The sequence below is a fragment of the Falco naumanni genome, chromosome 8 (assembly GCF_017639655.2).
Source record: "Falco naumanni isolate bFalNau1 chromosome 8, bFalNau1.pat, whole genome shotgun sequence".
NCBI lineage: Eukaryota > Metazoa > Chordata > Aves > Falconiformes > Falconidae > Falco > Falco naumanni.
In genome coordinates this window covers 51,798,089-51,824,852 of record NC_054061.1, presented here as the reverse complement: position 1 = coordinate 51,824,852, position 26,764 = coordinate 51,798,089, and the positions used below count along the sequence as shown (strand labels likewise).

General features: G+C 42.1%; 1 protein-coding gene and 3 non-coding genes across 4 annotated transcripts; all 4 read left to right on the top strand.

The window, feature by feature from the left end:
* The first annotated feature begins 132 nt into the window (after positions 1-132).
* Positions 133-26,127, top strand: NOP58 (NOP58 ribonucleoprotein). The gene is made up of 15 exons (XM_040602611.1): positions 133-275; positions 4,324-4,400; positions 6,109-6,161; positions 8,040-8,164; positions 9,192-9,328; positions 10,511-10,575; positions 11,851-11,985; positions 12,875-13,020; positions 13,959-14,085; positions 14,757-14,920; positions 15,641-15,775; positions 17,025-17,086; positions 19,738-19,871; positions 24,940-25,058; positions 25,795-26,127. Exons 1-15 carry the CDS (start codon positions 231-233, stop codon positions 25,849-25,851), a joined length of 1,581 nt encoding a protein of 526 aa, XP_040458545.1. The 5' UTR covers positions 133-230; the 3' UTR covers positions 25,852-26,127.
* Positions 11,154-11,242, top strand: LOC121093261. The gene has a single exon (XR_005829547.1). It is a non-coding gene; the product is annotated as a small nucleolar RNA SNORD70 (small nucleolar RNA).
* On the top strand, positions 13,119-13,202 carry LOC121093257. Its single transcript, XR_005829543.1, has one exon. It is a non-coding gene; the product is annotated as a small nucleolar RNA SNORD11B (small nucleolar RNA).
* On the top strand, positions 14,249-14,334 carry LOC121093256. The gene has a single exon (XR_005829542.1). It is a non-coding gene; the product is annotated as a small nucleolar RNA SNORD11 (small nucleolar RNA).
* Positions 26,128-26,764: the final 637 nt, after the last annotated feature.

Genomic DNA, 26,764 nt, shown 5'->3' with positions numbered 1-26,764 from the left:
GCTGGGGGGGGAGGGCGGGCGGTAACGGCCCTCGCGCAGGCGCGAGCCCCGCCGCCCGCCACGTGGCTCGCGGGAGCGCGCAGAGTGCGGCCCCACCGCTTCCCCTTCCCGCCACAGCTGCGGTCGTTTCCGCTGTCGCCACTTCCCTTTCCGGCGCGCGCCTGTGCTTGACTGGGGGTCCCGTCCGGTGGCGCACGTGGCCCCCGCCGCGGGCCGGGCCCGCCGCCGCTATGCTGGTGCTGTTCGAGACCGCCGCTGGGTACGCCATCTTCAAGGTGAGGTGCGCCGTGCCGGCCGGGCGCCGTGCTTCCCGCCTGGCCGCGGCCCGTCCCCGCCCGAGGGGGTCTCGGCGCGGGGGGGCGGCTACCGTCCCGGCGTGAGGTGGAGGGGAGAGCCGGGAGCTTCTCGGGGGGTTACCCGTGCGGGGGGCTGGGGACCGGGCAGCGGCGGGGGGAGCAGGAGTTGGGAGGCCGTGTGGTGAGGGGGGCGCGGGCAAGGGGCTGCGGCGGGAGTCGGAGGGTGATTAATGGGAGGAATGGGGGGGCTGCCCCAGCGTTCCCGCCAAGCGCCACCCGTGGCTCTCACTGCCTCCCACCTGCAGGGGTCTTTGTGAGGGGCCGTGCCCCTGCCCCCTTCGGAGGCTCTGGAGCCGCCCATGGGTGGGCACGTTGCCCGCCTTTACCCTCCGGGCTTTCCGCCGCGCCCGGTGTTCCAGCAGGCCCCAGCCGATGGGGCTGGCGGCGGGTTCCCCCGCTGCCGCGGCCCGAGCGTTCCCAGAAGCGGGGCCTGCCCGCCGGCCGCACACGGGCAGGGCAGCGCTGGCGGGCGGTGTGCCGCCCCGCTGGGGGGAGCAGGCCGCTGCGCCGGGCCCTGCCGGCCTCCCGCTGAGGTGCCTCAGGCAGCGGTTCCACGGTGGTTCGAACAAGTCCAAACCAAAGCTGCTGCGGTTTTGTGCTCCTCTCTGCTTAGTTCTCTTGCTCGAGTGTTGGTGCTCGTGCAGTTCCACCAGTTTGCTTATAGAATTTGATCCTAACACTTGTATCCTACCCCGCCAACTTAGTCTGCTTTTTTCTGAGTTTAGCTTGTGTGAACACAAGTGCAGGTGCAAAGGAGCAAGGTGTTTCCTTAGCAAAAGTTTCCAAGCAAAGTTTCCTTAGTCAGCTGCAGAACTACGCCCTTGGTGCTCTGCAGAGTATTACGTTTACTTGATCTGCCCTGAAACCTTTTCTCCTCATTGCAGTGCAGCTGTGCAGTTCAGGCAAGGAGAATGTTAAGGTGTAAGCCTCAGGGAGAAGACAGAAATACTTCTGTCCTGTGCCCCCTCCCCAACACTTAGACCTGGGAAACTAATACGTGCAGTGGTCTTCCTGAAGGTTTTGCTCACTAGATGTTTACACTGGCTAATATCCTGCACCTTCCAAGTTACAAAAAAAAAAAAAATTAAAAAAAAATTACCTTTTGAGTAGGCTTGAACCTCTTGTGTGGTGCACTGTGGCTTTTTAATCTTTCACAGGAGCCAGGAGAGGCTTAAAATAACCCATATTTTAATTTCTGAAAGCAGGGTAGACATAAAGCAAAGGTGGGAGTGGCATAAAGAGAAATGGAAGTCTCTGCAGGGGTGCTGCAGCCCCCTGCTGTAGGTGTCGCCGGCTGGGGCGTGGGGTCTGGTTGCCATGTGTGTGCAAAGCGGCTAGAGGGCACCAGGCGCCAAGGCAGCGTTACAGGCAGGCCGTTAAGCGCTTGCTTCCTGGGAAATGCAGTGGCCTGCAGGTGGTGTCTGGGCTGGATTGGATTGGGAGAGAGGTGAAAGCGGTCTATCGGAACTGAGCGCAAGTATTTTATTAAAATACATGTTTTGAGACACGCTTTGATTTTCCATGCCGACGCTCTTTGCAGCTGCCAAGGCCAGATCTGGCGAGCTCCAGCCACTGCGCATCTGCAGGGCAAGGCTCTCAATCACATAGCTTTCCTTTCCTAGACAGGGTGGCTGTTCAGCTGCAAACTTGAGTCATTGTTACACTTCTGTGTTCATTCTGTATCAAAATGTTCTCTGCAGTTTAGGTTGGTTTGGGTGTTTTTTGTTTTGTTTGTAAAGCAGTCTCTAAAGGTTGTCACTGCTCGTTTTGTTTGGGGAGGGTGTTAGGGGTGTGTGGTTCGGGGGTGCTTTTTGTTTTTAGTTACTTGAATGTTGGACAGAATTTGTGCTGCTGAATTTTGGGAGATGGTCATGGTCGCAGAATCACAGAATGGTCAGGACTGGAAGGGACCTCTGGAAATCATCTGGTCCAACAACCCCCTGCTAAAGCAGGGGGTTCACCTAGAGCACATTGCACAGAATCACATCCAGGTGGGTTTTGAATGTTTCCCGGAGAAGGAGACCCCACAGTCTCTCTGGGCAGCCTGTCCCAGTGCTCTGTCACTCTCAGGGTAAAGAAGTGCTTCCCTGTATTTGTAAGGAGGTTCTTATTTTGCAGTTTGTGCCTGTTGCCCCTTGTCCTGTCACTGGGCACTGCTGAAAAGAGCCCGGCCCCATCCCCCTGACACTCGCCCTTAAGATATTTGTGTACATTGGTAAGATCCCTCTCAGCCTTCTCTTCTCCAGGCTGAACAGGCCCGGCTCCCTCAGCCTTTCCTCACCAGGGAGATGCCCCACTCCCCCCACCATCTCTGTAGCCTCCGCCGGCCCCTCTGCAGCAGTTCCCTGTCTCTCCCGAACCGGGGAGCCCAGCACCGGGCACAGCGCTCCAGATGAGCCTCACCAGGGCAGAGCAGAGGGGGAGGATCACCTCCCTCGCCCTGGTGGCCTCGCTTCTCCTCATGCCCCCCAGGGTGCCATCGGCCTTGGCTCCAAGGGCACACTGCTGGCCCACGGGCACCTTGCTGCGCACCAGCACGCCCAGGTCCTCCTCTGCAGAGCTGCCCTCCGGGTCACCCACTTCCCTTTTCAGTGCTGCTAACAGATGACCATTGCCAGCATAACTGCTCTGCCCTTATGCCTTGGTGATCAAGAACTGTTCTCCTCTGCAAGCTGTGTAGCTGTTGGTTAGTCGCTTGTAGGTGTTGCTTCCATCAGAGGAACTAACACTCTAAATAGTAAGGGCAAATGGGGCATAACCATGTTTGAAATCTTGAAAGACTTTTTTCAGTGAGTATTTCAGGACACAAAATATCTATAGCATGTAATTCCTATATATTAAAAACATTGATGTAACAGCTTCTATGTCTTTATTTTTCTCTATGCACCCATGTCTTTATAGAGGCTGAAAATACTGTAGGCCTCAGGGTAGGAAGGATGAATGGTAGGAAAGAATCAGCAGGCTGAGGGAAGGAAGAGTTACCCTCTCTTCAGAAGAGAGGTTTTTCTGTGAACAGAAGGTTTTTCTGTGCCTCAGAGTCCTGTGGGAAATGAGTTGCTATGTTTATTTTCTCAGCTACTAATCGAGTTTAAAAAAAGACAACCTCTTTTGGCTGGGGTTTAAAAATTTGCAAGGGAGCAAAATCTCATGATCCTAAGAATGGTTTCTGCACCACTGCACCAAGTCAAATGGCAATTGCATTGCATTCGCATTTTGTGGTTTTGTCCCCACAATTTTTGAGTGAGGTGCAGAAAATATAAAGATGTTGACTGTACTGTTCTCCTGGGCACTTTTCTAGGAATCTGCAGTACATGCTGCATTTTGTGAAATGTTTGTAGGCTTTAGGGGGTGTAATTGTTAAATCTTGTCTGGTTAAAAACTGAGGGGGAGCCCCTTTGTACAGAGATGGGATTAAGCCATTGCTGCCTCTTTGGTAATTCTTGGCTCAGTTTACCAAACTGCGGTGAAAAGTCTTCTTTGTAGAGCTGTTCTCTTTGTCTCTTGGGCTAGCTCAGATTAATGAAAGTAACTTGTGGGATCACGCCTTCCTTTTAAAAGTCCTGGATGCGTTTGTATTTTCCCAGAGCAGTGGCAGGTTTGGTTTTGGGTCAGTGGGGTTGTGAATGAGTCCTGCAGAGGAGGTTGGAGCAAGCCCAGTTTTGATAAACAAGGAGAGGGTTTTGCTTTAATGTGCAGTTTCAGAAGAGCCCAACCATTATTGAGCAACTTCTATAAAAACACTGTGATATTGTGTGTATATTAGTAGGATAAAGCTGCTAAGAGAAAATGCTGAAACTGTGATCGTCAAAGCTGAGTTTGTTGCCTTGATCAGTATTAACTTCCAGCGGTTGGATACACTGTAAATCTGCTTCAGGTCTTCTCTACCGAATGCAGGGTTGAAGGTTGTTCAAAAGCACTTTAAACACAGTTGTGTGTGTGTGGTTTAATTTTTTTTTTTCTTCTACAGGTTCTGAATGAGAAAAAGCTCCAAGAAGTTGACAGTTTATGGAAAGAATTTGAAACTCCTGAAAAAGCAAACAAAATGTAAGCAGCTTTATGTGGGGATGGCAGCCTGCCTTTTGGAAGGACATGACTGCCTGTAGTTATGTACATCTGAAGTTCAGAAAGTAGTATTGATTTTGATTTTTTTCAGTACTGTAAAATCTGAAAGCTGTGAACAGTGATAACGTGAAGTCAGCTATTCAGAGAAACTTAAAATTGAGTATCAGTGGAAGAAATAACTTCTTTCCTTGCAGTGTAATTAAGCTGCAGAAGTCATTACCATGTGTCACCGAAGCAAAAAATTGAACAATATTTTAAGGAAATCTGGGTGCTTTAACAAGAACATCCAAGCTTCTAATGCTGGAACTGGATGAAATGACAGGTTTTTGTGCTCACAAGAAATTAAAAAATAAAAAAAGTTTAATCCAGCTGAAACTAATAGCATATGAATCACTGAGTTGAGAGTTAGTGTTGTTGCCCATGCAATCAGTGACTGTTAGCACCACTGCATAGCTGCACAGGGATTGCAGTGTCTGCTGACCAAGCTGGCCTTTCTAGCAAATTGCCCTAAAGCTGGGGACAGCAGTGGATTCCTTCCAAGCCTGTCTAGGGCGTTCTTATTGGAAGATTTCTAACCAGCTTTGGTTGTAACGGATACCTCTGAACAAGCTATGCCTTGTGATTTGGATTTATCCGGCTCTGTAACAGTATTAAGAGGAGAGGCTGGAATATCCCACATCTGCCTGTTTGTAGTGTTGTTAATCTTGTCTTGGAAACATCTTGGCCACTTGTGAGACAGGATGTGGCTCTTAATGGATCTTTACTCTGATCAAAGTAATTCCTCTCTCTCCTGCCTTTCTAAAAAGGCATCAGTATAATCCTGGAGCTTCTGTTGGGCTCTGCTAATGCTTAACTTAAGTATTCAGCTTTATCTGTGACCTTGCTTCCTTTGCAGATACTTGACTCACAAAGAGCAGTAGTTAATCAGAACTGGATTAGTCAAATGCATGTCCCTGACAAGGAATTTACTGGATTGAGATAGCTTCTTAACTGTAACCGTAGATATCAACACCACAGGCTATGTGAGGGGGAGAGGAAAGCTGGGCCTAACTAAGGATCCAGCACAGTGTGATTAAACACTGTCCAAATGATTTTTGACTCTGGTCAGCAGTTAGGGCATGGAAGAATTTTCTGTTGTTTGTTTTAAGCTCAGCTTAGAACTTGTATTCTGATGTCTAATTACAGGGGAGGACTTGAGGATTCACGGGCAATGAATCAGTTCAGTTTTAAAGTCTTTGAAGATGCATTTGGTTGAAAAGCTTGTTAAATTTGAGCTGTGCTGGCAATACGTTCCAGAGAGGCAGAAGGTTCCCGTTTGAAGATGAGTGGGAAGATGCTACCACCAGTCAGTCAGCAGTGACACCTAGTTAATCAGAGGGCAGTGTTGAAATTTAAATGGGTGATGTCTGTCTGTTAGATATGAACTACAAAACAAAAAGTGGGCTTAGGTTTTCTGATTATATTGGTCCTAGAAATACTAATTCACAGGTTTTTCTTTTTTTTTTTTTTTTTTTTTTTTCTCCTTCTGAATAAAGTTTGTGGGACCCAGCTGAGAAGTCTTATAGGGCTCAAACAAAACTGCAGTCTTGGAGAGAAGAGGGGAACTATAATAGAGACAGGAAAAATGTAAAATGGTTCTAGCATCTGGTTTATGCATGTTCGTTTACACGCTTCTATTTTTTTTCTGTAGAGTAAAGCTGAAACACTTTGAAAAATTTCAGGACACAACAGAAGCACTTGCTGGTAAGTGAGTTAACACCATTCTTAAAAATAAAAAAATATCCCTGTCATGCACTAGTTCAGTCATTGCTTACCTCTGTCCCTTCTCTGTTTCCTTGCTTAGTTTTTAAATTACACATTTTTCCAAGTCAGCTGTTTTTGTTGTATTATGAAGTCATCCATCCAGTCTGTAGTGCAGTAGAGATGTAATGAGTCCAATTTTTTTCCACCGTGCTTATTTCCCAAGCAGCTCACTAATGAGCACCATGTAGAAAGTTTTGACTGATGTATGTAGCTTGTTGTCAATGACGGATTCTTGTTGAAGCTGAATATAACTGATTTGATCACTGTTTAGTCACTATGACAGAGACAGACGGATGTCAGAGTACCTATATTATTACCACTGCCCTTGTCTTATGGACATGTTTTGCCTGTGTTTAAGCCTAAAAAATGTCTGTGTTCCACTTAGAAGAAATTCAGGTATTTAAAGACAATTAAAAGCCTTATATTCAATATTTTTACTAATTCAGCATTTAAATCCTTGGTGCTGTGGACTAGTTTGAACAGAAATTATAAAAAGTTCTAATTATTCAGAAATTGTGTGACTATTACAGCTGAATTTGCTTTATGACCTCAGTAGGTGGATGTTCCAGGTCACATTTACAGCTAAAGAGCAGTTCTTCATATTCTGATGTAGTAGGGTTAGCTTATAAAGGAAGCTAAGGAAAGGAGAATGGAGACACTCCCATCATGCATGAGATGCAAGTGAAACAACTGAGATTGAAGCTTCCGTATATTACTCTCCCTGGCATATTTTTTTGATTTATGTTGCTTTTGCATAGGTTTGGATTCAGATCATGTATAGTTAGGCTGATTTAAAAAAAAACAAACAAACCCCTCACAGAACAAAACACACAGACACACACTCCCAAAAATCCCCACCCAACCAAAAAGTCTTGTACTACTTTGCTTCAGGTTTACTTATCTGAATGGGAGATTATTCAGACTGTCACATTGATTTTGAAAGGAAGACTACATACATGGCTGTTTTAAGTGGGTTGGGAGCTATTGGCTGTCTTGAAAGGTGGAAACTTATCTCCATTGTAGAAAGGTTGAGAGGAAACTCAGCACAGCATTTAGATTTTACCCTTGCATTTCATTAAGGTTCTGGAAATCAAAAATCACTGGCTTCTGCTCTTATTTACTGTGATGAAGATGGTGTATCAATCGCAGAAGTTAAGTGGAGCACAGAGCTGACCCACAAAGACAGTTGTATAAATACCTGCTTAAAATATATTGTGTGGAATTGTAAAGCGTTTTCAGATCTATTAATACTTGAGAATGAAGAACGTCCTTTTAAAATTTTTCAGTCTACATGCTATATTAAAAGTTTGTGTCTGACTGCCCAGTCAGTGTGTTTCGCATCATCCTTTGTTGAGCTTTAGGTAGTACATTATCATCATTAGAGGATGCAGATAGGCCGTTACTCAATTTTTAGGATATCATAGTTGCAGATTAAAGGACCTGGAAAATGGCTTGTTAATTAAATGATATACAAAATGTTCTCATATAGCCGTGCCTTCAGGAATGTTAAACATATATCTAAAGCATATGGCATACTGTTTGTAGAGATCCTTAAACAAAATGAACAGAAATAGAACTGAAACCACATGGAGAAAGGAGAGGCGACTGGGAGAAGGGTTTCTGATTTAGGCCTCCAAAGGAGCAAGTATATAATTTTCTTCTATTTCAATTTTAGCTACTGCATGGCGAAGTAGTATTGCAGCTTAGACTAGAAGTACTGTGGGCAGTTAAAATAAAAAATACTGAGTTAGGAGTAGCATTTTTACATGTTTTAGGAGCAGAAAGAAACTACATCTTTGGTCTTTTTGTTTTATGTAGCATCCACAGCTCTTGTAGAAGGCAAACTCAGCAAGAACTTAAAGAAAATTCTTAAGAAGATAGTGGCAAAAGATGCCCATGAACAGTTGGCTGTAGCAGATGCCAAACTTGGAGGTGTCATAAAGGTGATAACTGATTTTTCCATTCTTCCTTTTGTTTCGTGCAACTGAAATCTTATAATTGGGTTTCAGAGATCTTGCAATTATTAGCAATGGATTATGCTGCCAGTGCTGTGTTTGCAGTTTGAAAGATAACTAATCCTTACAGTCAAATGTGTATTGCATATATATGGGAAAGATGTCGTCTTGAGTACACAATTGAATGATATGGTAGAAGTGCGCTGAGGTGTTAAGGTTTGCTTGATTTCTTTCGAATATTTAAATGGTTAGAAACCCAGCAGATAAAAAATTCATTTCCCTAGTGATCCCATCCAGAAGAAGAGGGGGGGGAGAACCAAAGAACCAGCCAGGCAGAAATGTTTATTTCTCAATAACGGATGCAGCAGTAGCAGGGTGTGACTTGCTATCCTGTCAGGAGTATGCATCATTCTGCCTTCCTCGGTCTACCAGCAATTGTGCATGTCCTTCAGTCCTCACGTACTGGGGGAAGGAAGAAGTACGGTAGAGGTGGACTACTTTTTCCAATGTCTTGTAGGTGTCAAATACGAGGTTCCCATCTTATGTCCAATTACTCCCTGTTCCAGTGAATTTTATTCTGACAACCTCCTCTTGCTGTCTTAGGAAACTGGTGTAGGCTGCAGACTGAGGATTTAGTGTTAAAGCAAATAATACCAAAGACTCTGAACTAATTATTCAGTTTTGTTCTTGGAAAAAGACCCAAAGTCCCCAGCGCTTTACCTCTGAAATTCTCTCTGTGGCTAAACTGTTTCTAGTGAACTGCAAAATCTTGAATATTCAGTTCCAGTATCTGTATAACAGATAGAACATTAATTATAAATCTCTTCTTCAAACTGGAATTGTTACTCTGTGGGGAACTGGGGGTGTCACTACCTCGAGCACCAAAGATGACTGAAACTGTTGTGTGATCATGGGATTGTAGTGGGAAAACCAGGTATAATGCGATAAGGCTGGTGGAAGAAGGGCTTTAGAGGAATGTTACTGTCACGCCTGACTTCAGACTTCCATTCTGCAGGATAAGCTGAATTTGAGTTGTATACACAGCCCAATGGTTACAGAGCTGATGAGAGGAATTCGCTCCCAGATTGAAGGGCTTATTACAGGCCTCCCTTCTCGAGAGATGGCAGCTATGTGTCTTGGTCTGGCGCACAGGTAAGTTCCTACAACAGGTCTATTTCATCCTGTGTCTGCTCCACTCCTGTGTTCTTGGCTGTGCTGTGCTGCTTGGAGTGTCTCTGACTATGTTATTTGGTCTTTTATACTCCATTAACTAAGCCATATTTGTATCTGAAATCTTGTTTTATAAAGAGCTGTCCAGTTTGCACACATCCTTTTACGGAGAGGCTTCATCTTAACCTGAAGTTGTATTTGATAGCTTTCCTTTGCATGTTATGTACTTCAGAATTTGATTTGCAATGTCTGTAACAGCCAGATGGGTCATTTAAACCTCCATTGCCACTGAGAGACAAGGTGAAGACCATGATTTGCTGAGTTATGCCAGAATAAATACCCATATAATACATAATGTAAATGTTAAAGGCAGAGTTGTCTTCCCACCTTGCTATCACTGCCTCCTAAGTTTAGTGGAACAGTAGTTAAATACAAAGTTGTTGGATCAGCATGAGGTCAAACATTCATTCATGAGTAACTTTTAATCAGTATCCTGATGTCAGCTTGTCCTGTCCACGAGCCATTGGCAAGTTAAGAGAACTGCTTTGCTGTAGCCAATTCCTTAAAAATAAATGCATGTTTGCTTAGAAAATGGGCATTAATATTGAAAAAGAACTTTGAAGATGCAAGTCCTCATTGATATCAAGTGTCTTGTACTCTAGCACACTAAGAAATGTTAAACATACATTAAAACCAGATGGTAATGGGCTTTCTCAGACAGTAAGAATCTGCTCGAGGAAGTTTCTTCTGTTGTTTCACATTAGCATTGCTGATGCTTGCTGCTGGGTAGGTAGAGTTTTGTGGATGACCTCCAGCTGCTGCAGAACTGGAAGTGCTGTTGACAAATATTTTTTGTGGGGAACCATGCGGAAAGAAACCAACAGCCAGTTTCCTACCACAGCCTTCATGCTCAGTCTGCTGCACATGGTACAGATAGCCTTAACTTTCACCCTGGTCACAGGGTGTGCACATGTACACATTGGAGCTGTTGTGAAACTTGTGTCAGTGTAGTTTCTGGCCACAGCTGAGAGCAGTCAGTGGCATAAAACTGAGCTGGTATGAATGAATATATGGACAGCTGCATTAATACAAGATAGGAAGAGGTGGGACATACTTTCAGCAGGATGTCAGGATGCTGATGAAATTGTATTTCTGTCTCCTCAGCCTTTCCCGGTACAAGTTGAAATTCAGCCCAGACAAAGTAGATACTATGATTATCCAGGCAATTTGTAAGTATATTTAGAGCTTAAATTATTAATACATTCAGCTTAGGATAGCTGACTACATTGGTTACAGAGAAGTATTGCTGTCAGTTTCCTCCTAGCATCTTTCAGTAGACTGGGCATTGGTGTTCAGGATGTGTTTTCTTAATAGGGTTTTCCACAAGCAGGAACATTTTTTTGTATGATACAGTAAATTGTCATCCACTCTTTCTTAGTAGAGAGCAGCTGAAGGTACAGGCAGTGTTAGTTCAGTCCTCTGAGGACTTCACTTCCCAACATGCCTTCTGAGTAGTGTTGGGAGAATGGGCCCCACAGGATTTTCTGTGGATTTTCTAGCCCTTCATTTTGGTGGTATCTTGCATAGTGGGCATTGCAGAAATACATTCTGTAATTGGGCATGTAAAACTCACTGCAGTGTGTAATGCTGCATTCCATCTCCTTGCGTTCTTAATGGAAAACAGACTGAAATTGTAAATGCAGCTAGGGAAGTCCATTCCTTATTTTTTCCTTGAAGACATCTGCATCATAATCAGCCTGCTTGCTGTGAAGCAGTTGTGAGGAATCCTGTTCGAAATATTAATTCCCAGATTGTTGTCAATGATGAAACATACTTAAGCTGAAATTAATGATTTGATTTCTGTTCCTTCGTCACTACCACTGAGACAACAGATGGGAATGTTGGTATTGTGTTAGTGGGAAATATTTTACCCTCAGGGCTCTGTAGCAATATATGCTGTGGGTGCTACACTCTTCTGTTGTAAATCCAGTTGCTGGTCATATCTGGTAAACGGTAAGACTGCTGTATTTCTGTTGGGTATATTTATATTATAAAGGCAACTGAAGGGCTTAGTACAATCTTTTAAATGAAGTAATTAAATACCAGATCAGTTTCTCACCATTAAAATATTTTTCCTTAAAGTTTATTAGATGGCTAAGTTTAACATCAGTCTTGTGTATAGCATTTTGGCTGACTGAGAGGAAGGATGACTGGCTGCTGCTTGCCTTTCAGGGGAACGTGCTTTGCAGCTGTTAGTCTGTACCAAGACTGTCCCAGTGATGAAACTTTTGGGCCACACTGACAGTAATACTAGAATTCCATAATATTGTGCCTGGGATTATGCAGTTCCCTGAAAAGTAAAGACTTCTAATGTACCGCAGCTTATGTTTTATTCTAGCTTTTATGAGATAAAACACTTCATGCTATTTAAATCTGTTGATTTGAGAGTTTTCCATTGTTAGATTATCTTTTTTAAAAAAAAAGTCCATTCTTCTTTCTCTTAGCACTTCTTGATGACTTGGACAAAGAACTGAATAACTACATCATGCGCTGTAGGGAATGGTATGGTTGGCACTTCCCTGAACTGGGCAAAATCATCACAGATAACCTAACGTATTGTAAATGTGTGCGGAAAGTTGGTGAGTAATAAGGAGACATGAGCCTGGAGAATGTTGCATGTTAGTATGCGGTGCATTAATGGCACTGATTTGTAGACCAGCAACTCGCTCATCCAGCTAGTCATGACCCTGTATACAATCCTGCCTTCAGCAGCAGTGTAAATACGGCCAGTAGAAAAGTAGTGTATGGTCGCGTCTGTATCTTGATGCAATTTATCATTTTTAAGCTTAAAAGAAAGCTAATGCCATATCGTCAGCAAGTTCTTCATGGAACACCAGCATATCTTCTTAGAATTACAATTAATCAGCAGACCACTTTGGAAATTAGCTGCCAAAAACTGATATGAAGAGAATTGCTGCATGTTTGTGAGTGATCTCTGAGAGAACAACTACTATAGTTGTTCGTAAGAGCAGAAAAGAATGACCACTATAATATTTCAGACACTTGCCTCAGCTCTTCAAGCATGTGCTTTGTATTGAAGATTTTTTTTTTTTAAATAATGACATTTGAAGTCCAGAGAGAGACTTGTGATTTTAAGGGAACTCTTTTCCCAATTATAGGAAGAATTACATAGGTTTGGTTAGTGGTAAATGACTGCTTGCTTCCTGGAATTCTTTGTAAACCTGTGACTGAGAATTTTGCAGCAAGTAGCTACTGAAAGATGAAGTTTCCGCAGTTACAGAATAAGGGCACTTTTTTCCTAGTTTCAAATTTAATATTTCCAACCATTCTCAGCTAGTATAAGCATAAGTCAGAACACTGACATGTATTTTGGGAGTTTGGAATAGCGTGACAGCAGTCTTGACTCACTGTTGTTGTTTTGGCCTTTTATCTTTATCTGTTTCTGTGCTTTTTTTACTAGTTCATCTTGCCCCCAGCATGAAACATGCTTTCATCTGTCCCCCATAGGAGACAGAAGCAATTTTGCTGCCTCTGATGTTTCTGACATCCTACCAGAGGAGATTGAACAGGATGTGAAGGCTGCTGCTGAGATTTCCATGGGGACAGAAGTATCAGAGGAAGACATAAACAATATAATCCATCTCTGTGATCAGGTATGTACACGTGGATGAATAGTAACAGGAACTCCATTTTAGCCATATCGGAGCCCCTTCTGCCAAGGAGAGGTTTTTCCTAAGGTATTGCTAACACGCGATGGCAGTGATGATTCCTATATTGGTGCTTTCCTGATATACAGACATGAGGGTGCATAGTCACTACCTCATCTGAGCCATCTCAGCCTGTTGATATCTGCACAGTCTTCCAAAAGTGGCAGTCTTACTTTTGTGTGACTTTTGGCATCGTCGTGCTTTTTTAAGTCTTTGAGATAATGGTACTGTATAGCATCTTTTTAGTCTGTCACTTTCAAAGCTAGGTGATACACCCTGGGTTAAAAGTGGAGTGCTGAGGCCTCAAAAGGAATTGGGAGACCTATCCTGCTTTCATCTGGATTGTATGTGAACTCCCTCAGACTTTAGTGGTGCCAGTTGGATCCCTTTGTGACTACCAGGGAGTGGCAGGGTTAGGAGTTCCTGTTCCTGGTCTAGACCCTGCTGCTTTTTTATGTCCGTTCTAATTGTGTGTATTTGTATGGAACAAGTAAAGAGCATTTATCCCACTTCAAGAGAATGGTGGCAAAGATTTATGTGAAAACTGAATGTTCCAGGGTTTTGTCCTAAAGAAAATGTCTTTAAGTACTTTTGTTCTGCCTCGCTGTCTTTGGCATGTTGTCAGCTGCTTTATCGGGAACGTTGCTGAGAAAATAAGTTGCATAAGGGAATAAGCAGTACAGATCCAATATACTTTGTGGATAGAGGTCTGTTCTGGGAATATGCCTTATAGAAAGCTTTCTGTAACTCTGGCTCTTGGCTGTTTGCATTTTGTTAATCTCCTTCATTGGAATTCTCAGCACTTCCTCTTTTCAATATATTTAGCTCTTAAATCTTTATTGGTCAGCTGATACTGATTCCTGTAACCAAATTCTGTCTGCCAGGTAATTGAAATCTCTGAGTATCGAACACAACTGTATGACTACCTGAAGAACAGAATGATGGCTATTGCTCCTAATCTTACTGTCATGGTGGGCGAACTGGTTGGAGCAAGGCTCATTGCTCATGCAGGTGGGTTACGCTGATCAGCATAAATAAAGCTTAGGTGACCTCATCAGAGATTTTCTCTGACTGGTCAGTTAAAAGGATTATGCAAGGCCCTGATGAACATCTCATGGTAAAGGGGGGGAAGGTGGCTCTTGAAGAATCTGAGAATACCAGCATGAGCTTGGAAGTAGCCTGTGATGACAGAGTTCTTAGTTGGCCTGAATTCTTTTTGGAATATGAGGGCAACTTAAGTCACTACCTCTTCTGAGATGCTTACTGAGCCTCCTGCTGATAGTCCAGTCGCTTCTGAGGTAAAATGGTGGCAAACTGGCATTAGACTTTTATAGTCAGACTGACTCAAGGTAGCAGCCTTATTTCAGTTATCTAAGCTGCAGTTCTGTGATGACGTGTTCTTGCTGCCAGACTTTGTTGGGAGTAGGCATTACTCCAGTGCAATATGTTTTATTGAGTCAGCCGCCTTTCCTGTTGCTGAAATCAAACCGAGACAGTTAGTTGAAGCATGAAAGACTGAAACGGGTCACCTGTCCTTCAGGAAATGAATGTGAAGCAGCTGTCATAGAAATAGGAATCAGATGGCTCTGAGATTCCTCCTTTTGAATAGTGTGGGAATCTAGCCTCCTGATTCTCTAGCTGATCCTCTGACAAATTACTGTTGCTGTGTCGCCTCGTTCTAGGTTCCCTCTTGAATCTGGCAAAACATCCAGCTTCAACAGTTCAGTTACTGGGTGCTGAGAAGGCACTCTTCAGAGCACTGAAGACTAAACGGGACACACCTAAATTTGGCCTTATCTATCATGCTTCCCTAGTGGGACAAACCAATACTAAAAACAAAGGAAAGGTGAGTTGCAGAATTGTTTACGAGCTTGGCTTTTTCCAGAGCGTGAATGTCTGCTGATGATGTGGCTTGAGCTTCACAATGCAGCTCTTTCCATGGCTTGCTTTACTGTATTGCTTCATGGTTACGTGGAAAATAACACTGTCCCACAAATCTTTGGATGTCATTCATTCCTGTTCAAAAAAGCAAACAGGATTGTCCCTTTGATGCATCCGAGTAATAACAGATGTGTAGCTGCTGAGTTATGATGTAATGGTGAATTTCTCAAGGAGTATGTTACTACTTTCTTCTACGTGATAGTAAACTAAGCTGTTTACAAGCTTTATTTTTGCTTGAAAATCAGTTGTGTTGTGCTTAAGCTAGTAACTTCCGTGGCTGGCTTTTAAGGAACTTAGGCTTTTACCATGCAGGTGTTTGAAAAAAAAAAAAAACCAACTAGAAAGCTATCCAGATGGAAATGACACCTCAAACTAATCTGATCTAAAAGTTGGGCTAGTGTGGGATATGTATAACGAACTTGCTGTCTCAGATGCTTCCCCTCTATTTATCAAGAAAATAAGGTGTAACATTAACAGTATTTCAGTGTTGAAAGAATGATGTACTAACTTTTTTGGATTAAACACTGCTAGTAAATGGTTACTTTGTTCTTTTGTTTGTGAGTGTGGTTTCCTGTCGTTGCCTTACATGAAGTCTTAGCATTTAATACTTTTTCGGCTTTTCCAGATTTCTCGAATGCTGGCAGCTAAGACTGCCTTGACTATTCGTTATGATGCCCTTGGAGAGGATACTAGTGCTGAAATGGGAGCTGAGAACAGACTAAAAGTAGAGACGAGACTGAGGCTTTTGGAAGAGAGAGGGGTAAGTCTGTCAGAGGGCTGCATGAAGCAGACATTCTTGTTCATGATATGATTTTCTGATGCACTGCTTTCTGAGTCTTTTCCCTTCACTCAGTTGTGTGATCTAGTGTCACTATTACTCTGTACTTTCTCTCAAGCTTGGCTGAAGCAGTAGGGTTTTTAAGCTGGCTGCGTCCATTTGTTTATATGTCAGTTTTTCTTCTTTACATGCCTGTCTTCAGTTACATTATACTGAAATATCTTGATTCTGAACAAAATAAGTAAGATTGTGTCTTTACGTTTTACTAAATCTCTGTATTAATTGCAAAAATGTGCTTATTATTTCACAGCTTCTTTCTCTTCACCTTTAGAAGAAAGCACATTTGCCTTTTCTGCCCACCTCACATTTTCCACTGTGGTTGCCCAAAATCTGAACACTGGTGATGCTTTGTCTTAAGGAGCTTTCTCTGTAGCTAATGCAAGATGTTGTTCTGCAAATTGCTGCATTGCCCTCTCATCACCTAATGTATATCCTGCCTCTGTACCTGCTGTTCCATCTGTTGCCATCGGCACAGCATGCTGGGAGAGCATAGGGTTTGTTTTTCTCATTTAGGTGGCATGCCTGCTGCGTGTGATCTTGTAAATGATGACTAGGTTCAGCCTTCCGAGCTAGGAGATCTGATACTAATGCTTTGGTACTGGCATCACTAGAAAAAAAAGAAAAATCCAGAAAAACCTGCCTGCTCCTCCTTAAGCATTTCATGGGAAGCGATACTTCCCATCAAAACAAAGGCAAGGAGACATGTTAATACCAAAATGCAAACTGGTCACCTGACAAGTACAAATTTAAATCAAATCCAATTTGGGGCCTGTATTGTGGTTTTAAGGTTGGCTTTATGCCAGGTGATACCTGCCCTGACGTGCAGTTACTCTTGCAGAAAAAAGTGCAGAAATTTGAGCTGATCTTGGGAATTTAGAGGTATGATGTTGTATGTCACGTGGCTGTGGTATGTTTGATCCAGTACTAGATGTCCCTTAATTGAGTTTGGCTCTTGAAGAGCAATATTACGAAGGCACATGACTTTCTTACCCCACTTACCTCCCTGTCACTGTTCTTCCATGTGTGAGACTCATACAGTTACACAAGAGCCTGACCAATAATAAATTGTTTGTCTTTACTTTTTTAATTCCTTTCAAGGGCTGTAGAACTAATGTTGTGAATTGTTTTCATGATAAGCAATTTATTTTTCACATCCAAATTTTTCTTGTAGATAAGAAGAATAAGTGGTACTGGAAAAGCCTTGGCCAGGACAGACAAGTATCAAAACAAGAGGTGAATAGTTTTTCCTTTGCGCTTGGCTGAGTATAAATAGCTCTCCATGTTTTTATTTCTGAGAAGCTTTTTGGTTGTGGGCTGAGTTGACTTAAGATCCAGAAAACATTTTTTTGTGTCTTTAAACACGGATTACAAGTCCCATTGCTAATGGGAATTTTCATTTTTCCACACTTTACAGTTGTGGTAAAACCAGTGAATAGGAGAAAGTCCTGATTTTCTAAGAGTAATTTACTGATGTAATCAGGTAACAAGTATATTTAGATACTATCTGTGTCAGACCAAAAAACTGAACAGTTTGGGGAGTTAATATGTAGCAGCTTTATTTAATGCTAATCTGAATAAATTAAAGTTGGCAAAATCAGAGCTTGAATGAATTTCTTTGTCAGGGAATCATGGCATCACAGAATGGTTTGGATTGCAAGAGACCTTAAAGATAACCCAGTTCCAATCCCCTTGCCATGGGCAAGGACACCTTCCATTAGACCAGACTGCTCAAAGCCCCATCCAGCCTGGCCTTGAAAAAGCTGTCCTAGAGACCTACTTAGTCATCTTATTCTTAGAAAAAAAAAAAATCCTCACTTGTTTTGAGCAAAGCTTCACCTCCTTGTTTAGGTTTTGTATGTAATAAGTAATACGTATCTTAAGCAATATATAGGTTCTGTACTCTGGACACTGTTAGAGCAGTTTCTTGTGCCTGAAGTGACACTGTAGATTGCAACTGGGACAGCTGAACATCTATGGATTTGAACAGGGTATTATTAGTCTGAGCTGTGACATCTGGATATTTTCCTTCATTTGGTTGCAGGCTTCTTGCTTAGCTTGGCGTGCTTATTTTGCTGAACCTTTGGTGTAGAGAGGGCAAGTGCTTAGCAAAAGCAGGGCTGGGTGCTAGTTCTGTGAGGAAAAAATAGCACTGTTGCACCCATCTGCAGTCCCCAAACATCTTTCTCAAGCCTAGCTGTAACTTTTGTTTCCATATGCTAGACATTTCAAAGCATAGTGAGATGGCTGATTTCTGGAGCAGCTTTTGAAAAGACAGCATCAGGGTGTGTAAGGAGTTAGTAGATTAGGGGAGGAGGGTGTTGAGGAGACAACATACATGCTGGTTTTTGACCTCTTGAAATGAGGAGTCATGAATTCCTGCCAGGACATGTGTCTACTGTTAGACATGCTTTGCAAACATGTCTAGGCTTGGGGGAGAGACTGAAGACAGTTCCTGGCTGTTTGGCTTAGTCTGGCTGCCTAAAAGGGAAACCAATTCAGTCCCTGTCAAATTGTCCTTGTAGTGCTGCTTTATGGAGATTGTTTGAACTAGTGCTTTAAGGAGACTGGCAAGAATCTCTTAGTCTTGCATGGAACTATGGATCATGTATGAATTGGCTACATCAAAGTAATATTTCAGAAATTAATTATGAGATAGTTTTTAGATATGATGTTTAAGTGAAGCATTTCAGTACACTTTCCAAAAAAGACATCAGTTTGCATTACCTATCTTTGGCATATTTATTTGCTGGGGTTTTTTTTTCATTTTTTCTTCATTAGCAGTATTTTGACAATGACAAGGAAGCCAGTGAGCTCTTGCCTGGGTTTAATGGAAGCAAAGCCCACTATTTGCAAAAGCCGGTGTAATCAATTTCTGTAAAGCAATATACAGTGTTAATACCAATAAGAATAATTTCTGATGCTTGGAGGACAAATTAATTGATTGTACCGTCTGCTAGCATTACCACATGCTTTCCAGTCTGGTCACTAGCCTCAGTTGGTTTTGTAACCTGTGCAAAGTGGCTACTTCAGATTCCTACTTGAGAGAAGTTCAGATGCTGAGTGTGTGGCTGGGGCCAGGGTGGGGATAGTTTAGGCTTACTGTTTTAAAACCCTTTTCTCCTTCAGTAGGAATTGTGTTCTGAATAAGTAAAAAAAAAAAAAAAAAAAAAAAAGTCTTCATTACTATTAGATGATTCAATTGCCCCTGAAGAGGTCCAACTAAAGGGCATTGGGTTTCAGCGTGGCTGGTTCTCTGCAGCTTGTAGAGGAGGTTGGGACCAAACAAAGGAGCATGTCATATTTGAGAAAAGGCAGCTTCAGGTGCAGATTAGATAATTGAGAGTCCCAGAAAGTTGGTGATACAGGAATGAGCCACAGCATTATCCTGCCTTGTGAATTGTGCCCTGTGAATGTAATGCAGAGGCAGCAAAAGTAAAGCTACTTCTACTCCTGTGTATGTGTATTAGCCTTAGCGTATGCTTATATGGCCTTAACAAATTGTGGGGAGCTATGTGCTTGTGACCATACAGGTATGCTGGAAAAGCTTTCAGCAGCAGAGATATCAATCTAATAGGTAATTTAAGTGCTCTGTAGAGCCTTGAACAGATATAAACCAGAAACAAATTCTTACTTAACTTATATCTTCTGTTTAGATTGGACAGTTGTACTTTGTGTGGTATCTCCTGTAGTCATGATTACTGATGAGCCATTCATGCATTGGAGAAAGGGCCTCACTACCTGTAGATGCTTTGTTAACTGAGCAAGATAGATTTGTCAATATTCTCAGGAGGTTGTGTTGGAAAGTTTATGTTCAACTGCAGGATCTTACCTGGGGGCTAGCTCTTCTTTTTGTTACTTAAACTGACTTGTTCTCTTCATTACAGCGAAGTAAAAATATTTGACGCTTCTGGTGACTCTACGCTTCCTGCCGTTTCAAAGAAACGCAAAATTCAGGAGGTAGAAGAACAAGATGCAGAGGTTGCTGTGAAAGCAAAGAAGATCAAAGCAGAGGTGAAAGGTTAGTTGCTGCATCTGTGCTGCTGGCTTGTTGCTGTGTGCGTTGTGCAGTGGGGCTTAACATCTACAGCTAGCTACAATACCTGGTTATTCTCCTTGCGTATGACAGTGTATTTAAAAAAAAAAATAATCCTTTATGGACTGACACCAGAATGCAGTCAATTTACTTTAAATACGTGCTTTTAAACAGTTGTAAGCATATAAGAACACTTAAAACCAAAACTCTACTCATATTCTTCTTGCAGAATTTCCTGCGCAACATGTTTGTATTTAGTGGGCCTCGGTATCTTGAAGACAAAAAAAGCTCTTCTCTGTAAAAACACAACTCGCCTAATTTTCTTTAAGGAATACCATTTTATTATGTATGGAATTGTTTTCTGTCATATTTCAATATATAAACATTGAAAGTCAGAATTTGAGGTGAAATAACACCTGGAAATTTCAGTCTGAATTTACATAATATGGGAACAGTTGTTACTCTCTGGAGAGCTGAAACTGAACTATGGCCATAGCTGTTCTTTCCTTCTCTGATAAGTTACTGTGTGGAGAAGGATTTTGGACTGCATCTTCAATCTGGTTCATTTTAAGAAACATTCTCTCTCTTCTTTACAGTGTGCACTGCAGCACCTCTAAATGGCTGGCCTAATACTTGCTGTGATAGTGGAGTACTCAGTGTGTAACTGGGGGGAGCAGGAAAGGAAAAGGAAGATGAATTTTAAGTCACTTCTGTGAGACCCTAAGCCACATCTGGGTGTGAGCTACTCCCAGGTTTTGTCAACTACTTGTGCCTGCAGCAAGGGAAGGCTGTCAGAGCCATCCTTTTCTGGTGTTCTCTATGCTGTTGTGTTCTGGACTATCAGGGTGTAGTCAGAATTCTTGTTCTGTACCACTTCATGCTCAAGGTGTGACCTTTCTAGATGTCACTTGGTTCATGGTGTCTGTGTACATGGATGGAGCAGCTTGTAGGAATCTAAAATTGAAGTTACACTGGAGGGAGAATCCTTTGTGCTGTAAAGATGAGATCTGTGCCTCAGCTTGTTCACTTGTGCTTATCATGAGACAAGGACACAAGAGTACTTTGGAGGCTTGAACTTTGCCTGCTTTTTTGGAGAATGTGGGTATTCTTAACAGCTACTGGTTTTGATAATCTTTTGAACTAACTTCCCTTACTATAGTCTCGGAATTGCTGCCTTGGGCTTCCCTTGCATTATGAAAGCAAGTGTTGACAGCTCACAGACTTGAGCTACTCACAGGTGAAGTATTACATTGATTTCTAGCCTGGTCTCTTACAGTATGAGTAGGATTTTTCTGTTCATAGATATATTTATTATTCAATGGTTCATGCTTTTATACACAAATCTGCTTGTGTTTGCTTCACTTGCTTTATTGAGTATCGATACTTCCTGGTTTAGGGGTTGGGTGGAGCTTAGCAGTTCTCCTTGAGCTACCAAGAATTATTTGAGCAGTAGATGGTGTTCGGAATGCTTGTGGCCTACTGAAATCTATACTGTTTGCTTGGGGTTCTTTAACTTCCTAAAACCTGAGGTACAGGATTTAGATGTGTTGCTTCTTGTCACAGGTTTTCTTGTTGAAATGCTAGGGCATCCTTCAGATGTGTGGTTCATAGCGCCTGCTTTCTCCCAGTTCTTCCTATCAGCTGGATCATTTAATTTGGATACTTGGGCATTAGAACTAACTGTGCCAGCTCTTCAGACTGTGGAAGAAGTGTTTTCAGATAACTTCGTTATCTCATATCTTCTGTATGCAGAACTACTCCCTTCAGCCTTTAAAATAATACTGCCCCTATGTTTGCAAATTCTGGTTATTAAATACCACCCAGCAAAGTACATGCATTTCCCTGACACCCCCTAGACAGACCTTGACCTTGCTCTTTTCTAGTACTGTGTGTATGACTGCACAGCGTGCTAGAAGGGGGGGGGGTGGTGGTCCGATAAGTTAGTTCTGTAATACACAGAAGAGTGCAGAGGACATCCCAGTGTTAAGATTTATGTTGCATGTCCACTTAAATATGCACAAGCTTTTAACATTTATATATTTTATTTCTGCTGTTCTTGGCTCTATTCTTTTTAATGCAGTGCTTTATTAAGCTTTTCCCTGGTCAGAGATTACACATCTAGACACAGTGTTGTGAAAGAAAGCTCTGCCCCCTCCTTCCCCATGCTGTTTGTGCATGTGATAAATGGGGAGAGGAGTGCAGGCAAAAAGGGAATTCTTCAGCCAGATTAATTTCCATCTAGTTTGTATTACAGGAGAAAGGTATGGGACAGGAATAAGCTGGGAAGCTGCCACTGAAAAGTGATTTGCTTTAATACTTGTTGTAAAGAGAGACAATATTTTGAATTGTGCTAGCCTGAAATGTAAATGTTACTGCGAGATTAGATGCGTGATGTTTTCTCTCCGCGTTTGTGGTGCGTGTACAGCAGTACTTTGGATAGGGACTGGCAGGGGGTTGCGGGTGAGGTATGACTTCAAACTACTTTTACCTTTTTACACTGAAAAACTCAAGTGGAAGGATAGAGCCTGAAACAAGATATAATTCATTTAAAGAGTTGTCTGTTAAAACCTGTTTGAATGTTGGGGGAAGGGAAATAGGACAGGTATTTTTGTGACTAGTCTTTGCAGTTGGATAAAATGCATACCACTGACAGGGCAAACCAGTGCCCCTAGTGAAGCATTCAGCTTGTATTTAAGCATCAGGATATAGTAGCAGCTAGTCACTTGGAAAAGTCTCTCTTAAAAAGAAAAATACAATCTTAAATTAATGGAGTGAACCCTGTGAGGCACAAAGCCTTAAACAACAGCAACATCATGACCTGGCATCTTTATTAATAAGCAATCTGACTTGATTCTGTACATGCAGAGCATCATGTGGAAGAGGGAAGGTACACCAGGCTGGTGTGTAAAAGCTTAGAGAAAACTGGTGGAAAGTGGATGAGTGAGTGGAACTACTGAAGATCACCAGCAGTACTGTACAGGGCCATCAATCATACTGCTCTTCTGGGTGCTGCTTTCTGTGCATCGGTGCCTGATAGCTGTTGGCTTTTTTGTCAGCTGTTGCATATCACAAAGAAACCCCACTGGGCTTGAGTGACTTAGTGTTGCACCCAGAGCGAAAAAGACCATTGCCCCTGGAGCCTTTATCCTCATTGTGCCTAGGTACAAATACATGAAGTTTTATGATGAGTTTTGCTAGAAAGCAGCAACTGAAATCTTCAGGAAGGCATCCGCTGTTAGTTGTGAGAAGTGACAGTGTCTATGAGTGCACAGTGCATCATCATCTGCGGTTGTAAACTGTGACAGGTTCTGCTGCCTGGTGTGTCAGACTTAATGACATGTAGGGTCGTAACAAGGAGTTACTTTTCCAAGGTTACCACGCAGCGTTTTGCTTGAGAATGCATAGCTTACCAGTCCAGCTGACCAAAACTGTTACATAGCAAAACGTGGTGCGTATGCCTCTGTTTGTATGTACCGTATGACTTGAATGTAGTTTATGCTTATTTTTCAGCTACTTTCTATTTCCCTGTGTTACAGGGAGGTGAAGATACTTACTTTTACACGTTTTTGAATGCCTTCTGCTTGCACACAGTTCACTGTGAATCATGTGTGCGGCAGAATCCACGTACAATTATATTTACCCATTCCTTTATCTGGAATCCTTTGCTGTTTTGCTTCTGGCATTTTTTTAATGTCAGAAAACTGCATGTGTTAGCTGCCTGTATTTTCCTGTAGACTTGTCTAGAAATCTTTTACCCTGAAGCCGATTTTTTTTGTCTGAAGCTTATGTTAGAAGCAAAGATTTAAGTGTATTTTTGACTCATCATCCTTCTGCTGCCTTGAGGAACTAAACTTGTGACAAAGTACAATCAAGATGTTAGGAGGTTGTGTGTTTAGGTTTTTTTATAATTGCCCTGGTTTTGGTTTTGTTCCTTTTGTAAGTGGTGAGTGTGTTTCAAAATTAACTTGATTTGATTGTTTGGGGGAGTACAGTGAGAAAATTACTTTTTGAGTCATACCTCCAGTAGCAGCTGTATGCACCACAAACACCATGGGTTTCAGCTTCTCGGTTTTGTAGCTACTGAAGGACTGCTATGTCATGAACTTACTCATGAGTACTGCATACCAAGAAACTTGTTAACCAGCACTGGACTCAGCTGTTCAAATAAATTTGACTTGGGTATGCTCCGGTAACAGCCTGGCTACTGCATAGGTGGTCAGCTTGGTAATGATTTCTGCTTGGTTTCTTTACGCAGAGATTCCTAAGACTGTGGTGTGTATTCTAGAAAATTAGTGGTGTATCATAGTGCCTTTGCCACTGTGATAAGATAGACCAGCTATTGATGAATAGTTCTGAAAAATAAATATAAGGGGGCATAGGTGAACCTTTCTTGGGTTAACATTCCTCTCAGCTAATATAAATAATTCAATTCCTGTCTTCCAGGAGAGGAAGGGGTTTCTGCTTTTGCATTAAATGCTTTACATTAGCTCAGCATTAAGAGATCTTAGTGTTTGCCAATCTAAATGGTAAAAAACCTGATCGGCTTCTCAGCAGATGTCCAACCTCAAGATAGGGAAATCATCTGCAAACAAGCTGCTGCTGGCTGAACTGATTTCTAACATGGGTTTTAGTCCTTCCCCAGCTCTTGTGATGCTGGCAAAAATATTTGTCAAACTGTGGACAGTCTGTTTTCAGAAAGAGTACTTGAAGGTAATTTGGCAGACAAATGAAAACATCCAAGCTTGTTTCAAACTTTGGGAGCAGCATATAGGAGTGGCGTTTGTACTAGGAGATGCGAATAGTGCTGTCTGAACATTGTAATTTGTGTCCTAGGTAGTTGTATATTTTGATTATAGCAATGAGTAGTCATGCAGGTCAGGGCAAAGTAGAGGGAAAACAGCTGTAGAGAGATATAAAGAAGGGGCAGTGTGGTGTTCGGTATTCTTCATTATTAATACCATTATTGCATCCTCCTACATCGTGTAGAAAGGGTTTTTTTGCCTTTTACATGCTTAACTGACAACATGCCTTTCATTTTTCTTCTGTGGTACAGAACAGACAACTGTAGAAGATGATGAACCTGTCAAAAAGAAGAAAAAGAAAAAAAATAAGGAAAAGCAAGCTGAAGAAGAGGCACTGAGTGAGGAACCCCTCATCAGCCCCGTAGTTGAGGTGAGGCAGAATTGCATGGCTCCCTGATCCTTTATGGGAATGGACACTCTCCAAAACTTTTGGAGTGAGGGGGAAAAATGTATTCTCATCTGTATAACCCATGATATGCAAGGACAGCTTTACCCTGATAACTATTTCATTGTGTCCATCGCCATAACGTCCAAGAGATTTACATTACAACAACAAGGTCTGGGAAATTTGTGACTGTAATGCCTCCATATTTCCCTTCCTTTGGTTTCCTCTGTCCACCCCCAGCTTTGGTCTTCTCTGTTAGTATGTCTTTTCTACTGGGCAGGGTGTCCCTTGGTGCTGATCCACAGGCATCTGTCTGGTGTTTAGGATTTGTAGGGAGTGGAGGCTGTTCCGGTTGAATTGATGAAGTATCATTTGATGTTTTCTAGCAACAGTAGAGTGGATGGGGCCAAACTAAACTATTTGCTCAGTTTTGAAATCTTGTTCGTAACATGGGGTTTAATTTTCTCCCCTTGGTTTAGTGCAAGTTGGCTTGGTTTACTGCCTGGCTGCACTGAGCTGCCGGCTTCCTTTGCCCACTGGCCCCACCGTGCTGTAAACATTGAGTGCATTTAGCAGTAGAGGAGGGACATCTCTTGGGTTGTGCTTTGCTGAGTATGGCAGCTGCTGTGATGCTTTCAGGTGTAAGCTCTGTTGCCTAGCTACATGTGTTGCTTTGCTTTTCTATTATGCTTTTATCATAGCAATGTTTATTTGTTTGCAGAATACAGAGAAAAAGAAGAAGAAAAAGAAGAAAGTGACAAATGAGTTTGAAGACTGATGATGAGCCGGGGAAACACTGGCCCTTGGACAACTGCTTCAGAGTAGTGTTTCTTGACGTAATTTCTTTAGCCTCTTGCTGAAAACTGACTTTCCTGTGTTGCGAGAGGGCAAGGAGATGATTTTGATAGCTGTCTTCTGCCCTGGAACTGGATATGTGTCTCCGCTACTTAGGTGGATTGCTGGCTTTTTTCAGTTGCTTTTATTGAAAAGCTCACAATAGATCCTCTTTTCATATGCGGTCTCTACCGATAAGGAATAAAAATGTTTTTATGGAGATTTTATGCCTCTGTCTCTTAACTTGTTTTCTAAACATTATTGAGAACGTTTCTGAGATTTATTGTTTTAAATGAATGATCAGCAAAAAAAATTTCTAAATGTTTCTGTTGCAGTTTATTCTTTAAAAAATTCAAAGCTTGTAATCTCAAGTTCTCTGTAAAATTGATACAAATATATCTGCATAATATCAAAGATGCATTGAACAGCTGAAGTGTGTTATTGAGTTTGTGCTGTAGTTCTCCTGAGAGCCTTTTTTTTTTTTAATCATTTTTCAAACGTTTTGGTTTTGCTGCACTGACTGACAAGATTCAAATGCATGTTTTGAACTAATGTGAGTTAGCTTCTAAATTATTTCTGTGGTGATTGTGGCAACTTTTTTTTTCTGAATAAAAAAAAGCTCAAGGCAAAGTTAATACTTCTATCTCATAATGAAGCTGAAGAGACAAATGTTTTTTATCAGTAGTAGAAATTTGTCAATGCTGCTATTCTCTGTAGGAGATACAGATGCACTGAAGTAACATGAAATGATTGAGACGTTACAGCTCTTGAAGCTTTATGGTGGAAAACAATTTTTATTTGACTATGCTTATCACTGTTTAATAAATGTGATGAAGCTTTTATTTTCCCTAGGTGTA